The 16,211-nt window shown below is 42.9% G+C and overlaps 3 protein-coding genes across 3 annotated transcripts; 2 read left to right on the top strand and 1 right to left on the bottom strand.

The window, feature by feature from the left end:
• Positions 1 to 2,110: 2,110 nt before the first annotated feature.
• On the top strand, positions 2,111 to 2,338 carry PHALS_07524 (uncharacterized protein; the record flags this gene model as incomplete). The annotated part of the gene is made up of 2 exons (XM_024721005.1): positions 2,111 to 2,252; positions 2,325 to 2,338. 2 exons carry the CDS (start codon positions 2,111 to 2,113, stop codon positions 2,336 to 2,338), a joined length of 156 nt encoding a protein of 51 aa, XP_024586147.1.
• Positions 2,339 to 5,932: 3,594 nt separating this feature from the next.
• PHALS_07523 (uncharacterized protein) lies at positions 5,933 to 6,215 on the bottom strand (the record flags this gene model as incomplete). The annotated part of the gene is made up of 2 exons (XM_024721004.1): positions 5,933 to 6,059; positions 6,187 to 6,215. The coding sequence occupies 2 exons, from the start codon at positions 6,213 to 6,215 to the stop codon at positions 5,933 to 5,935; spliced, it is 156 nt and encodes a 51-aa protein (XP_024586146.1).
• A 6,784-nt stretch (positions 6,216 to 12,999) lies between these two features.
• PHALS_07522 (diguanylate cyclase) lies at positions 13,000 to 14,276 on the top strand (the record flags this gene model as incomplete). Its single annotated transcript, XM_024721003.1, has 3 exons — positions 13,000 to 13,992; positions 14,046 to 14,109; positions 14,167 to 14,276. 3 exons carry the CDS (start codon positions 13,000 to 13,002, stop codon positions 14,274 to 14,276), a joined length of 1,167 nt encoding a protein of 388 aa, XP_024586145.1.
• Positions 14,277 to 16,211: the final 1,935 nt, after the last annotated feature.

Below are 16,211 nucleotides of genomic sequence, written 5' to 3'. Positions count from 1 at the left end.
AGCTTTGGTATCAAATTACATGTCCAATAAAAAACAGCTCACTGAATCAAACTGAGATCAGGATCAATTGTTTTTACATGTTATAATGCTTCCCTTTGTCGTGCGTATTGAACTATCTGAAGCTACAAAACCCAAGACTTAAAAAAAATCTCTTTTACAGTAGAAAAGATATAAGACAGTATTGCCACTTTGCTGTTTGTGGTTCATTTTTTCATGAATCTTGTGTGTTGTCGTAAATATTTTTTTCTCGTCATCCTTGCCAACCACAATGAAAAAAAACTTGTCGTACTTCCTTCATATTTAGCTATTTAACACCATTTGTAGCCATCGCTGCTTACAAAGGTTAGACTGAGAATACTTCAATCCAATAACATCGCGAAAATATGTTTATACCTAGCATTTGAGATCACTGACTTATTGTACAAAACGTCACAATGGAATTTCGTATGGTAAAGACCTACAAGACACATGAGTTGTCAGGCTTATGTCAAGCGTTACATGTAGATATATTCTGGAACAGAGCTAAATATTTTCTTGTACCAGCTTAATTCTAATTTATGTCACTCTTGATTAGAAAAACAAATCGGTGATCTAAATATATGTCACTCTTGAGAGTGACCAGCAAACCGGTGATCTAGTTAAAATCTTCCTGGTTGGAGGAGACGATCTCACCATTTATGCCTCAGCAAATCCGGACTCCCGCAGGCAAACTTTCTTTTGTGCAATGAGCACGGAAACATAATTGCATTCATCGTCTCGCAACTCTTACAACCAACTCCTGTGGACAACTCGTGAAGCTTTATGCGACCTTATCTTTTGTATCTTGAGCTTTCACTTTTAGACTCTATGTCACAGGTAATGTGTAAAGACTGACCATCCCAACGACTGCCTCGGCACTGCACTCACAAGTAAAATAAGCAATCGCGGCAACTTTGTGAAGGTTCACTATATAAACAATGAGTTTGTCATACGGTGTTGCTGACTAGCCATTTTACTCGCGAATTACAGTCGCCTGTCTCCTCCGGTTTTAGCTAAGGAGACGGCTCAACATAGTCGCTCATATCCGCCTACCAGATTTAATCTCTGAAAAGACCAGCTAACAACTCTACTTCAATTCCCTATCAAAGCTGACGCGATATGCCGTTGCTTTTCCCAATTAAGCAGAGATCAATCCGAAGGCCGCGATATACGACCGCTTTCTTACGTCTCATGTTGAGGCCGCGGCCCACTGCTGTTTTTGTCATTAAAATTAGCTCAAGGCACGTGACGATATATTTGATAGTTATCTCGGATCACTCCATGTCCTGCACCGAACTTATCGCAGCTCGTTGCTCGCGTCAAAAGCGCTTCTGCTTTCTGGTAGAGGGAGGCTCAAATTCACCAAGATTCAACAGAAGCAAAGTACGAGGGACCCAATGTCCCCAATTCCTGTCAATCAAGGTTCATGTTCATGTACGCCATAATAATCCGGGTCTACCTTAAACGCTCAGAAACGTCTTGAGATTCACAGAAACACTCAACAAAACCTTCATTATTTATGCCGTCAAGAATTTGACATCTTTAATGACTAGCGTGCTGTCTACTGTTTTCGACAGTAGCGCAGCGCACGTATTTGCACGGTGCTATCAACCTACCATGATTTTCGACGGCTTTTTAATTGAAGACGTTATGTTACCAAACACCAATTCTGGAATTCTGAACCTTAACGCTTTTAAAAACACTAATTTCCTCCAGGGTTTGGATCCTCTAGCATCGACATCCACGATGCATAGTGCAGTTCAGTTTTTTTCAGTCGGCCACCCGCGCCATCTCTAAACGGCTTTTACCGAGTATGTCTCGTCCTACTTCTGGTAGAATTAGAGGCATAGCACTTCTCACTAAAAGAGAAGGGAACATGCGGTGCTAACCTGTTTGGTGCTGCTTTAGATATTGCATCTGAGGATGCTCAACAGCTCCGAAATACTCTCTTCTTTCGTGGAATTATTGCTTTCCATTACTTCTGGCACGTTTTAAAGCCGTAAACCAACTGTATGTCAAATGGCCCTCGTGGCACGAAATAAGTTTAATCCGCCCTTTGATTCGACGCCCTCCGCTACAACAAAAGGGGTTTATGAAATGCAAATCGCCAAATCTGAAAATTCACCAAGCTTTAATCTACCGCCTTCAAAAAGAGTATGTCGACAATGCAGTGACGATAGCCCCCTTGATGGGTGGACAAAATCTATCATTGCACAAGGTCACCAGGATTGGTGGTGAGAGTACTTGCAATACCTGGTATCTGCGTCATTTTCATACGTAAGCAGCTTCAAAGCCTTCGTCCAAAGCTGACAATTCGTAACGTCTTTGTGAAAGCTGCTTGGTTTGGCCAATTACTTGCACATATACAGTGCTGTTGACATCAATACGAAATGGTCTCTCACTAGTCTCTCAAAAAAGGATATCAAATGGCATTTGGATTACAAAGAAAAATAGGCCTTGAAAACTGTGCGAGAAGTCTCATATATACCCCAACTTTTAGCCTTCGCATCCGTATCGGCCATATCATGTTTTGACGCTTTGACCTTTACTCAGGCTGTCCTTTACTCCAAGCAGACTCCAAGAGGCAAAGCACGGCATTGGGTTTGAATCTCGCCAGCTCAAATCGGGACGAAATTTTATTTAGATTACGAAGAAGAGCTACTTGCGATGAGGAATCTTAATGTTAAGATTTGGCACAGCTGTCGGCTGAAAGCCACATGTGATCAATTCAGATTATGCGTCGTTGCTAATAAGCTATTGTCGCCATTTCTCTCGTAGAGAATGGCAGAATTGTTTTCTTTCTATGAATATTTTTTTACGAAGTGATGGTCATGCATGGGTTGACTTCATTTGGTGGTCAATGCTTTTTTGTAGCGCCCAGATTATGAAATGTCGCATGTCACGGGGGTGGTGTCACGCATCGATGAGGTCATACGTATCGCGTAACGTAATGGGTTGCCTTGTTTAGGTGTCGGTAATCACCGAGATTTCGACTTTTAATGTTGCTATATTGTAGCGTTTGAGAGAGCGTTTACACTCAACACTCAACGTGTACCTCACAATGTGGATATAGATTACTGCACTAAGCACATGACACCCCCTCAGATGCCAGATGGTGGTGAAAAGACACTCGACGCAGTGAGCGCTATGTACAGGTGGCTCAGCAGGTAAGCACTGAAGCGCACAGTCAGCAAATTAAACTCTCGCCATTTTCATCGGCATCATTGCCGTTAAATACGCTATGAATACGTTTAATTTTTTTCTCAACCCTGCAACAGTAGTGACAGGCACTTGAAACTTTCGTCGGGGTTGCACGTCGTTTCTTGCACCATCCATTGTCTGCTGACACATACTCCTCACCTTGACAGTTTGCGATTGATCAACACCTTCACCCTATATCATAAACTTCATGCCCTCGTGAATCGATTCCGGACGCAAATATGCATCGTGCACACCGTGGGAGCGCCAAGCCAAATGCAACTAAATCGCCTGGCAAGGCAGACGGTCACAACGGCCATTCGCGATTTCTTTTTATCGTCGGCTGATATAGCGTGGTGACGCGTTGTTCAAGCTCGACTTTTCCAGGTGCGACCGAAGCTCGCAGAGTAGGATTTCTACCTTGAACTATGCGTGGATGCTCGTTATCTCAATCTTGTTGATGCGGCTACTGGTGGAGAAATACATAGTAAAAGTAGAGTTGTAGTTCAAAGCAGAGGTGAAAGGATATTAGACATATATCCGCTTGATAGGTGGTCGCTTGATCATTAGATAGCTAAATGCAAATTGAATGAATCGATGCTTTACTTGCAAAATTATTCATTACAAAATTCTCTTCCGTAGAGATGTACGTGGCATCCACCGTTTTTGACTCTCAACTAACCCCATTCTCAAAGCGTTTAATCCAAGATGAAATCAAGTGCTGAATTCTGGTCCAGAACGAAAAAACGCTCCACATAGTGAAATTCCTGAACATTTCCTGGAAAAACTTATAAGCATTTTTGTTGCTTAAACTGGTGTTTCCGTTATAGGTCGCACGGGATTGTGTCCACACTTAGTATCTCGTATACCTTGAGCATTGCCTACTGCTGTATCATACGCGCGTTTTGTAATGATTGGACGTTTTTTAAATATGATCGGGTGTTCCACCGCTCCATTAAGCCCAAGGCATTGAGACCAATAGTTTACAATCCTTGGATATGAGCCACACCACTTGCAGTGAGAGTCACTCTATTTTAGGTACTGATATCGACACTTGCGACTATCAAAAAGCTTAGTTCCTCCACTATTGGCCACCTGGCATCTGCGAAGACTCAACGTGTCTTTGTTAGCGGCTTGTCGGGTGAGTTGGATTTATACCTCTTGACTGTGACGATGGGGCACAAGGCGCAAGAGCTCGATACCTCCACGAATTTAGCAAATGTAAGTTCGACTGTGTTGCTTAGCAGCTAAGAGATTAATTATATGCTTCGTAGCATGGCTGAGATCGATCCTCGGGTGCGCCATTATCTTTCAACTCCCGTACTCTAGCGGAACCTTGCGGCACCGAAGATGTTTAAATGTATTTAATGCAGCATTCATCGCATATTCAAAAGATTCTAAATGAACGCGGAAAACCTCGGTGGAAGCCGTACTGACCTGATTCCTGAAACCCAATATTGAATCACTCGCCAATGGCCCTTATCAGAAGTATAGTGCTTGCCCGAGCAGTTATCATACCGCCATCGAGGCGATCAAAACTCGTTCGTTGGACACATTTGTCGTCTAATGTCTGCCTCCCTAAGCAGATTGACAGGAGTTGCGAGCGCACACGAAACGTCTTGTTAAGAATCGGCGACATAAGCCACTTTTACAATTTTTATTGCGGAATCGCGCACTTAAGTGCTACTTCTTGCGCGCAACCACCAAGCTATGAGACCGCTCGCGCAATCTAACGCCTGCTCTGCCTGGGAAATGATTGCTTTTCATGCCTTTCCCAGCTTCTCTCGACCTCTAGGCATAGATTTCCAATTTTTGACCTCGATGGACTGGAGCTTAGCAAAAACAATTTTGCAACTGGACCATCACTGGAGACTGATCAAAGTGTTCTCGAAGGTGTCCTATTGACTCATTTTCGTAGCAAACGATCACCTCCGGGTGATCACTATACGGATTCAATCCCTGGGACGCCGATTGCCTTATCATCTCGCGACCAGCAATAAAAATGACTTAACCAAGTGCGTCTATTCGTGCCGGCGACACATAATCAAACAACATCTTTACCACTCTCACACAAGAAAGAGTCTATAACGCCTCTGTCGTCGGATTGACGACAAGTGGAACGGGTTTACCGTGCAACGTTCACAAAAAAGACGTTGACACAAAATATCTGTATTTAAGCGCACAGAAGATAGAATTTTATACCTTTTCCACGAGCAGTAGAACCAAGTCTAATTTAACTTATTACCAGCTATATTTCCTATACTATGTTTGATAAAATAAACAAGATTAAGCAAAGAACGTAAAAATCAAAATCCCTAAATGCCTCGGGTTTCGCCGTTGAGTAATATTTTCCCACCAGTACATGGACTTGAATCCATTCAGTATTGTATAACTAACGAAAAGGGTGCTGCAAATTCAGAGCAATACAGTACGTACTCCATTAATATGCGTTCTACCACTTACAAAAACTTAACGCTTTGCAACGCGTTGTGAGAGGATAGCAGACCAGTGTCGCGCGAGCATCGTCTCATCGGAGTTTCATAACTTCATCCGTATCGACTACTAATCATGATATACAATCATGGCGTTTGATTTTAGTAATTCTGAGCTTTGCTTTTAGGTCGAGGGTAATAGTTTAATGTACTTAAGTATTATTATACGATTTTTTTCAGTGTGAATTACCCCGTACATCGTACCTACACAGGGCACCGTGCTTCTAGTCTTCGTACCTGTAAGCTACGCGAAGTTCACAAATTTTATTACATTCGTCTTTGACGCGTAGTTTGTCGAACGCGACGGCAAGATACCAATACAAATCGTTTGGTGCGACCGCTGCTGCACCACTGTAACATACGTTGATTGATAATTGTTCTGCAAACACCAACGCTCGACAAAGACGTCAAATTGGACGCTCATCAGCTCAATTTCTTGCTGTAAACGGCTCTACCCATCCCAATGATTCTGCTTTACCGCTGCGTGCAAAGTTTTGAAATCGGCATGAAGCGAGTGCGAGGAATATATTAGCTATCTGCAAAGATCCTTCGTATTCTCTTGGTCTTTTACAAACGGATGGATCACAATGAGATGGCGACAGATCCATCACACGTGTTTTCAGTCGATCGGAAAAGGTTTTTGCAAATCGACTTTGCTTCAGGGAATCATTCCGTTTTACTTTTCAATCGCGCACATCAACAGGGCGGTGTGACGCCATCAACGCTTTTGTTCGTACACATCACGAAGCGAACTTGGTGATAATGGAGAAATCCCCTCACTCGGTGCTGATATTTTGTGCCAAAATAAAGATAGCAACTGGCAAATTGTTCATGCCTATGACAAGCTAAATCCAACCCCGATTTTGGTGCAAACGTCGAGCGCTATCAAGGGTGTTCTCCAGGTGCAGAGCAACATAAGTGGTTGCACTTTGTCCGATACTGTATCAACATGATTAATTGCGAATGAAAGTCATTCCCCCGCGGTAAGCACTCTGAGCCATTTGCTCTGTATATGGCTAGATATGCCACGGGGACTGTAAAGCGCACTTGCGTCTAGTGACGCCGCTGTTTCGATCGCAAACTGCACGCGTACATATATTTTTCACCTATTAAACGATTAATCTTGATCCCCGCTTGTCGTGCATAGACCGCTGATGGAAGCATTCAAACTAACACTTGATGTCAGTGCTATGATGTCTGTGCTTGAATGAATGTTTTGCCAACATAGGCAAATATATTTTTTCTGCGTCGACAAAATGGGTTGCTATGTTAGAGATCCTGGTCTACAAGCAAATTCTGCAAGATGAAAGTTGTAGATGGAGTATTGCCACGAATCCGAGCGATCTAATGGTGTGGTTGGGCTTGGCCAGTTATCCACGCAGATGATTCCGTGCCCAAATGGTACGGATTCTTATCAATCTTTTCGGATAAGATGTCAGATGGCCCAGGAGTACGGTAAAAGCAATAGATCTCATGGCTGTAGAAGATACATTGGTCTTCGTCTTAATTTTGGCCTTTCCGATTCCGGATCAACCGCTTTACGTTGTCTGTTCTGCTGAGTCTTTGTCATAGGTTGTGCTTTCCCTCAAGCAAGTGACAATCACGTTACTATATAAGAATCTACCCAGCTTCAAGCGGCAGATGAGAGCTATTTACTACGGCAAGTTACTTGCTAGTCTACATACAGCAGTTCACCGTGATACTTACGACGGTGACTAAACGGTTGGTAACGTGGCGAACATGGCGCAAGGAGATGAGCATGCCCTACTTGAAGTGCAAGAGTCGCGTCAAATCTTGCCCAGATCACGTCGTGTTTATGGCTTCTAACCATCCGGATTTTGGAAATTACAAAGCACAACGCGAACGTCGCAGTGGAAAACCATCATCTCCAGTATATCCTGTTTAAACTCCGTAGAATTTCATCAGACAGCAAATCAGTAAAAATAACCATGGGTATAATTATCTCAAGATTGTTCTCGACGACCATGCTTCTTCACCAAGAAAGATATAGATCGTGGGTACGCCTCATCGTAAGACGCACGCACCAAGTATGGCGATCGTGCCATAGTTGAGCTGCAAACCTCCATGCCGTTTCCGAATGAGAGTATCCCGTTCACATTACCGCAAAATGCAGCAGCTCTGGTGTACTAATCAGTCTACCACGCGCTTCACGTGAAACAGTGCCACCCCTTGCAAATCGAGAAGTTCTGGCGATGGACGACCTTCCGCCATTGCCTCTCGTGATCTTGTTTGCTTGTAAATGCACGATGACTTCCTCCGAGAGTACCGACGTGCGTCGAAAATTGACATAGGCCAGATAATGGGCTTGTTTCGTAAGCTCCGCCATCGCACCGTCTTTTCTAATTGTCTAGAATTTCGTGGCTGCTTTAGATCAAGAGCACGGCTACAAGGAAAGTTGGAAACGCTGCCCCAAATGCAACAGGGCTCTTCCTATGACTGATCTAAAGAGCGGGATCGTAGTATGGCCTAAGGAAATATACATGAAACACTGTGTGTGTTCGAATTTTTTGGGAAGGTGCTCAGAATATAATACTCTTTTTTTTCGCAACGATCGTATTGGTTCGATGTAAGCGATCTCAAGTTCATTTTATTGACCACAGACACTGTGTTTGTGAGCAGAATCTAATTAATAATATTTTTGTCGCACCGCATTTCGTGTGCTTCGCCTGCCTCTGAAATCGGCGTATTGCCTTTATATATCCTAAATCTCAGTCGTAGCGCTGCGCAGCTGGTGCATATAGTTCAATCTCATTGAAATGAAGCACTAACTCTTGCTGCATGCCGATACCAGCGAGTCAAATTTGATCAACAGCCCTCCACTCAAACCAGAGCTACTCCGTGACAGTGTATGAAGGCAAACGGAGTTTGTGAAACCATGTATGATTGATGAGGTATACGACGAGTGTCTTGTGGGCACAGCGAGCGTTAGAATAAGGTATATTCATGCTCTACAATACTTCACATCCCATAAAAACTAGTTGCGCAGCAAAATTTGCGTCTAACCAGTACGCTGAACTTATCACCTCGTTAATTGGCGACATCACCATTGTGATATGAGACAGTATATAGTCGAGCAAAGCAACTGTGCATCCGCCAACACGCTCAGATTATGCATTATATCAAATGAAAATGCGGCATAAAAGGATTAAAATCTCCATACTCTCCTTAAGACGTAGTCAACACGTCGCTGAGGAAAATGACGCATAATCTGTATAGACCACAAACTATCAGAGCCAAGAAGGTACACTCTGAAACCAAAAAGGGCATATTTCATTGCAATTGGCTTCTTGTCATTCCCAGCGTTGTTTTTTAAACTGCTTTCAGTTGACGAGACTCAAACACGACCATGCGTTCATGCCTATTGGTATCTGCTTGAGGCAAAATGCATCAAATTTCAGGGTCGAAACGTCCCAGATGATGTGAAGTCGCCGATCTGTATTGTAAGCAAAAAACGAAGGCTCGTTTTGCCAGCCTGGTTTCTGACTCTTGCACTCCGATAATATTTGATATCCTTTCAATGAAGATGTATCAGGGTCGTGACATGTCGGCCTAGTTTGCACCGTACTTGTGCAAGTAACTGACCAGACTAAGTCACTTTATCAAGTCCTGATATAAATTCCAATCATAAATCTGTAGGCGATAAAGGCATAGTAGTCTAAAGTGGCAAACCGCTAGTCTTAAAGCACACATCACTGCTCATAAGGGTAAATTGTGAACGTCCACATCGGAATACACGTGCTCCGCGCGACTATGGACAACTCCATGGTACAATTAGCTTTGTACGTAGGTTTGTTATGCCCTGATAAGGTGCTTCGATTAGAGTTTACACGTCGCTGGGTTATTCAAGCCATCTCGCTAAGGTGTGCTGCAGAAAACATGGTCGGTTGTACTTTGTTAGGTTCCCTTGACCTCGCCAATGATTCTTATCAGCTCTCAACGAGAGACATTGACATCTCTTTACGAATCACCGCGGAATCTTGACTACGCATACCGAAGAGAAGAGATCGACGACAAGTGAGAAAATTTGCCTTATCTCATTAAAACTGCATCCTTGTTGGCAAAAAAGAAGCGAAAAATACTCGTGTCTCATTGATGAAGGCCGTTGGCATGTGACGCAATATTTGATTCGCAAAATTCAACTACATCGTAAACGACCAAATCGAGAAGAAGCACGCTGGTAAATTTCACGTCATCACATCGTGATATTCATTTTACAAAGGACATTCGTAATGTATTTGATAATAGTTGTCTTACTCTGTGCTGTTAGTGCTCTACGAATGATCTTATGATTGATTCATCCATGACTGATGACAAGCCAGGCGCCTTTGCTGGTATCATCTGTACAACCGCGGTGACGTAACCGACTTGCGCTTCTTGCAAACATTTCACACGGGTGTTTATCTCTAGGTTTGTGAGAAAAGGCTAACAAAATCTACGACTACTCTGGTCACTCAAAATCCGAAACGGATTTTCTTTCTCGCCACTTATCCGTTAAACTTCACAGATCCGCGCGGTGAGCACATCCCACGGTAGCGCTGAGCCAGCAGTATCTACATATCGTGACAAGGATGAACCATCCTTGTAATTGTCAGAGTGTACCTGATCATCTTGCGACCTTAGTCACGCATCAATTTCCAACGGCTCTGGTACGGCAGACCGCGGTATGAAGTCACATCTCTTTCTACCGGTCCAATCACAGGAAGTAACATCTCACGGATGTTTTATTCCCTCCGCCAAAGATTTACCCAGGGGGCCACAAGAAATAGTCGTTCTTTCATGCCTCGAAAGAAAGACGCTCTGAAGGCTACCATATGCAATCGCCCTGATGCTTCGTCTCCCGAGATATTGATATACTGTCGCTTCTGGAGCCCAAGCTCTGCCCTAGCAAAATCTGCAAATCATTCGAAAAATCTCATATCACACACATGCCTGCACAGAAGCTATCGTAGATCCCTATCGGGGTCAGCAGAGCTTCTGTCTCTTGGAAGTGGTAGGTTCACGACTCGCCAATGCTCCACCAGAGAAAATGTCCGTAGAACCTTACTACTTTACTTCCAATCGACCCATTCCTTTACTCGTAGCGTTCCAGCCACGCAATGACTACCCACGCTGTCAAATTTCTTACACCTCACTATAAAGTTCAGTTTTACCTTAGGCACTTACACATCGCCCCTGTTTGCAAGACGCACGGAACCGAATTATCCATATTTGACACTCTCGATGCCTCCGCGTACTGTATACCGTTTGGAATAGTCGCACGTCGTACGCAATTGCACGGTGCTCCTATAACGATTTGGGTATTTCACGACTTCAGAAGCTCGGGATGCTGCTATCAATAATCATAAACCCTGGGCTGTGAACTCGTCTGTGAGAGAGTCGCATATTTTGGAGCTAAGCTCCATTGACTACGAGTTCCAAGAGGTACGATTCAGCTCAGTTCTCTCCCAGTTGGCCGAGCTTCTGGAAATTGATGCTGAATTGCGAGGAATTTGTTGTTGAAAGCAAGGGTAGGCACAGATGTTTCATCTGCGGGTATTGAAGCCCTACTCGCTAGGTAAGAAATCTCTCACTTCTCCTCGGCATAGCCAAAGTCCAATTTCTCTGCTGTACTACAATTTCAGCACTGCACCCTGCCCTCAAGGCACAAAATTTGTGCTATACATTAAAGACGATGCCTTAAACTTCCTTGAAAGTAGTAGTGTGAATGCGGGTGGCATCAGAACAAGCAACACCCAATCGGAGAGATATTGCTTCCAAGAACGGTCCAGCGCTATTTCAGCGACAAGAGTTCTTCAATCCTCGACATAGTCCGCCTCGCATCTATTGATAGGTAGACAAGAAATTAAACTGTACCCGATATGCCTAGTTAGGCGATGCGAGCACCTGCGACATCGGTCGCTTCAAATTGTCTTACACTGAGAAGGTCTTTTTTGTCGAAGATTTGCACGTAAAAAACTCATTTGAGCACCCGGACTTTCTAGTTAGAGCTCACAAGCGCGACGCGCTGTGGCTCCGTGTTTAGCAAGGCCGGATTTATAATAATCTCAACTTCTCTCATCATAAAAAAAGATCCTTTTTATCCGCAGTCAAAATCTGGATGCTCAACCTCATCGGTCTCACGATGAGAATTATTTGTCCGTCCATTGGCACTTAAACGGGGCGCTGATCGACGTGTCTTTTCAGCGACTTTTCAAAGCTGGTGGGTGTTTGAAGGCTAGCGTTACTGCTTTTGGCCCTTTGGCTGCCAGCTTCCTGTTCCCAGCGGCAATCAAAATAGACAAAAGCCTGCTTAGCCTCGCGATCTGTCCTAATTACAGGTATTCAAGCATTTCATATTCCATCCTCGCAGAAGATGCAGTTTTCCCACGACTCGGTACAAATACTTACCAAGTGCAACGTATTTGCCGTGCACTTTGCAGAGAGGAAACTGTGGCTCTCATAGTCGGCGTCAATAAACGCACAAAGGATGGGCACGAGCACTCCTGCCATGGACGGAACCGAGAGACTTAAAATTAAGTAACAGAACCCTACACTGTTTCAAGAAGACATTAATACGGAATAAATTCTATTTAAACGGATACTAGGTTTGTATCCTTACCATTTTTCGATGATATTGTTCATTTCTTCTGGCAGCCCACATGTACCTCAAACCCCTTCTTTTAGCACGTGAATTTCCACCGTAATTTAGCTATACCAAGTTTGTATGTGTTAAGCACACAAAGTTACAGTAGTTGCTCATTCATCCATACTGTCATATTAAGCTACAACATTCGGTAAATATTCAAAGATAGATAACCATTGTCATACCGATTGCTTCGACCTAATAAATAATTATCGACTTTCTACTATCAAACATTCTTGACTTATCCACTCCTCATCTTTGATATTCAAACTAATTACATAAAGTCTAATAGCATATCCCTATATAAGTCTACGAGCCAAGAACACTTTTCATAAAAGGTACGCAGTTGTAACAGTAGGACACGCTTTATCCAAAGTATAAAATATCAGGTTTTAAAACAAATGTGTATACCACACGAATTTGAACTCCACCCAAGTTCCTCTTATCGCTACTTCTGTCTTGTCCTGGTGTCAGTCGAACATCCTACCTACCTACCAGACATCCCCCACAATTGTGCAAGCGTCTCGCCCCATCGAGTTGCGACTCAATTGCAGACCGCGACGATAGAAACCGAAGATTCAGTGAGCTCTAAAGACTCTGCATCACAGCTAATCAAGCCAGCGTCCTTGTTTGTATATGAATCGCATTATGGATTTTACGACCAATGAGTCGGATGTGGACATGATGCACGACGACTCGATGCTAAATGCCAACTTGGCGGCGCAATATGGTCATCCGCAGCATCAAGTACAGCGTCAGCTTCCACCTCGATCGAGTATGTCGGGCATGAGTGCCGATCATTCCGTCTTCCCAGGTGTTTACGTGCCTGGCTTAAGCCCTATGGACCAACCACAACAGGGCGACGCTATGGAAGAGTATGCACGATTAATGGGCATCAAAGTTGAAAATGATGATCCGAATGCCAACGCATTTGGTGTGCCAGGCCACAATAATGATGTGGCAAAGATCCAAGCTAATGCTGCTTACTTTGAAAATCTCATTAACCGCGATCGGAACGATGCCATGGATGATGGTAACAACGTCACGTCCATGACGCTACCAGCGGGTATTGGTAGTGGTATAAATGGGTTCATGGGTGCACATATGCCGCCCGGTCCGCCCATGTTCAATTCTAATTCGGAATTATCATTCCAAGATGGAGGTTCGCGACTGTACGACCCGTCGTCTGGGTTTCCAGGTCCAAACCCGCCTTTACCTTTCCATAAGGGACCACAAGTTCGAGCCAGTATGTTGCCACCTGATATGATTGGGTCGCAAACTCTTCCACCTGAAATTATTTCAGCTATGATTAAAAATAATCCAACGCACAATTTTGAAAATTTAAGTGAAGACGAAAAACAAGCTTTGATCAAGGAAGAAAAATCACGTGAACGCAATCGAGACCATTCACGTAAATCGCGTCTACGTAAAAAAGAGTTTGTTGAATCACTAAAACATGAAGTCGGACAACTTCAAGTGTACCAACAAATTTGTGAACAATGTATGGATTGTATTGCCCTCGTTGTTGCTGAAAGTTCGGCGGTGATTTTATTCTCGAGTGCGGCATATACACGTGTGCTTGGTTATCAAAACCATCAGATTGTACCGGGACAAACGAGCTTTTTGGATATGGTGCATCCTGTAAGTTGTACAGGAATTGTGGAATTTGGGAGATTTCTAATTTTTTATGTTAGGATAATGTACAGGAAGTTCGCGCTGTGTTTACGAAGCTAAGTACGCTTGGCGAGACCCATAGATGTAAGGAAATTGGATTTGTTGAGACTTAGCAGGGTTGACGTGTGTGTCTTTATGTAGTTAAATTTCGGATAAAATCCATGGATGGCGAATACTTCAACGCAGAGACAAGTGCTCGCCTTGCTGAAAAGGGAGTCGTGTGTTCGACTCGTGTGGACCGCGTCATGTAAAGTGCACGCTTGATGTAGCACTCTCTGTAGCGTTGCAACGATCGAAAATCTCGGAGTGATTAGTCAATAGCAGGAAGAGACCATTTTGTTGGTTGACAAAGCGCTGAAGCTACCGTAGGTCAAACGGAGAGCAACTAGCGTGGTGAAATACTTGGTACAGCGTCAGTGAACGTTAATATACAGAAGGCGTTTTTGATGGTTGGCATATCGTGGAAATCATTTAAAGAAGAAAAATGGTGACGTCAGCATTTCGGTCCTAGATACTGTACGGCTTAACTCAAATTTAATATTGATTTTAGCAAAAAGTTAAGTTTTGGGTCTTTCGTCATCAGAACTCAATTGTCGATTCGAACTGGGTTTCTTACTTTTTTAAACAAATGAGTCGCAGAATCTCAAATATGATACGACGACGAATGTATTGGGACTGTCGCTAAAAAAAGATTTGGTATCCGTCTACGTGAAGTAGCTCTAAGATCGTTGAGGTCAGTATTTATTCCAAAACAGTAACATATACGCCAGATCTGGAACGTTGCAAGTGACGCATGTGCAATTTATAACCTGAAATAGTACAGACAAACGGTACATTTGTTGAAGTAAGTGAGAAGACCATTTTATATCAATACATATAATAAGTTCACTTAGATATTCGGTAGATAACGAAAAAACTGTTTCTTGTGTATTTAGTCAAAGATTGTGCTGTCGGACATAATACGTGTAACAGTGGTATACTTAAGAACAACCCACTTTTTTTAAGTAATTCTGTGTCTCGAACTCATTTCTACGCATAGCATTTTTCGCATCCAAGACATAGAGATAATATTGATTCTCATAAAGAAAATTCAGCTAAGAATTTGTACTTCATTTCAAAGCTGCACAGCAATCGCCTCTGAATAAAAAGGTAGAAAAACCGTTAGCTTCAAGAGTTTATGAGTCACTATTTTAGGCATATGTATACATGTACGAAAACTTTAGGGAGTACCCTAAATAGTTCAAGAAATCCGTAAAGGAACGCACGCAAGCTCCGGCTGCAGAAGAACGAATAATTCAAAGTCAGACGTGGCAATGCATCAACTTACGTTTTGAAATTCAGTTAAGAACTAATTATCTTACACTCTTCTGTGAATTTTTACATGTAGTATGATTGTATTGAATTTGACGAGCTCACTCTTTGGGATGAGATGAATCATTATTGTAATACAAAATTGCCTAGCTCTTAAGTCATCATCAGATACAAGTAATGTTGCTCTATTATACCACTTCAGCTCATGCTCTTTCTGAGCTCATGTCCACAACGTTTCGAGTGCCCAATCGATTCGTGGTCGATTAGAGTATCTAGTCTGAGACATCATGACAGTTGTCACAACATCTTCTTACAGCAATACCTTCCAAGTCCATGATATTTAATGTGGCAGCTTGAGCATTCCCTGCTTGCTTAAATTAAAATCAGTGCTTGTCTGGTCATTCCTACCGTCTGTCACTACCTCACATAACTCAATAACTACCAATGTGTCAGGTTTTAAGCCTTAGCAAAGCTATGAACCATGTGGTTGTGCTATTTCCGGATGGTAAACTGACCTCCTGTATGAGACCATTCTCCATTGCACACACTTGTTTATGTTTTGAATTGCTCTTTTTCTATCGCTAGTATTATTGAGTTGTTACAGCAACATATGCTCGACAACAAGATATTGTGCGGAGAGCAACTTTGTGTTGCTTGATTATTGATTTGTGCTGTATCTTTTGAGACAAATTACATGAGTTGAAATGTAAATTTTGAGCTAGATTTTGTCTTTTTTTTACGTTCCACAAAAAATTACGAACACTTGAAAAAACGAAATTCACTTTATTTCTGTGCAGTTGGACGTTATCAGAGATACCGAAGTATCGGTACTGATGAAGATGATAGGTTTCCGGAAAGACACTTTCGTGGTTTAC

Source organism: Plasmopara halstedii (assembly GCF_900000015.1).
Source record: "Plasmopara halstedii genome assembly, contig: Scaffold_3111, whole genome shotgun sequence".
Classification (NCBI taxonomy): Eukaryota; Oomycota; class Peronosporomycetes; order Peronosporales; family Peronosporaceae; genus Plasmopara; species Plasmopara halstedii.
This window is presented reverse-complemented; position numbering and strand designations above follow the sequence as displayed.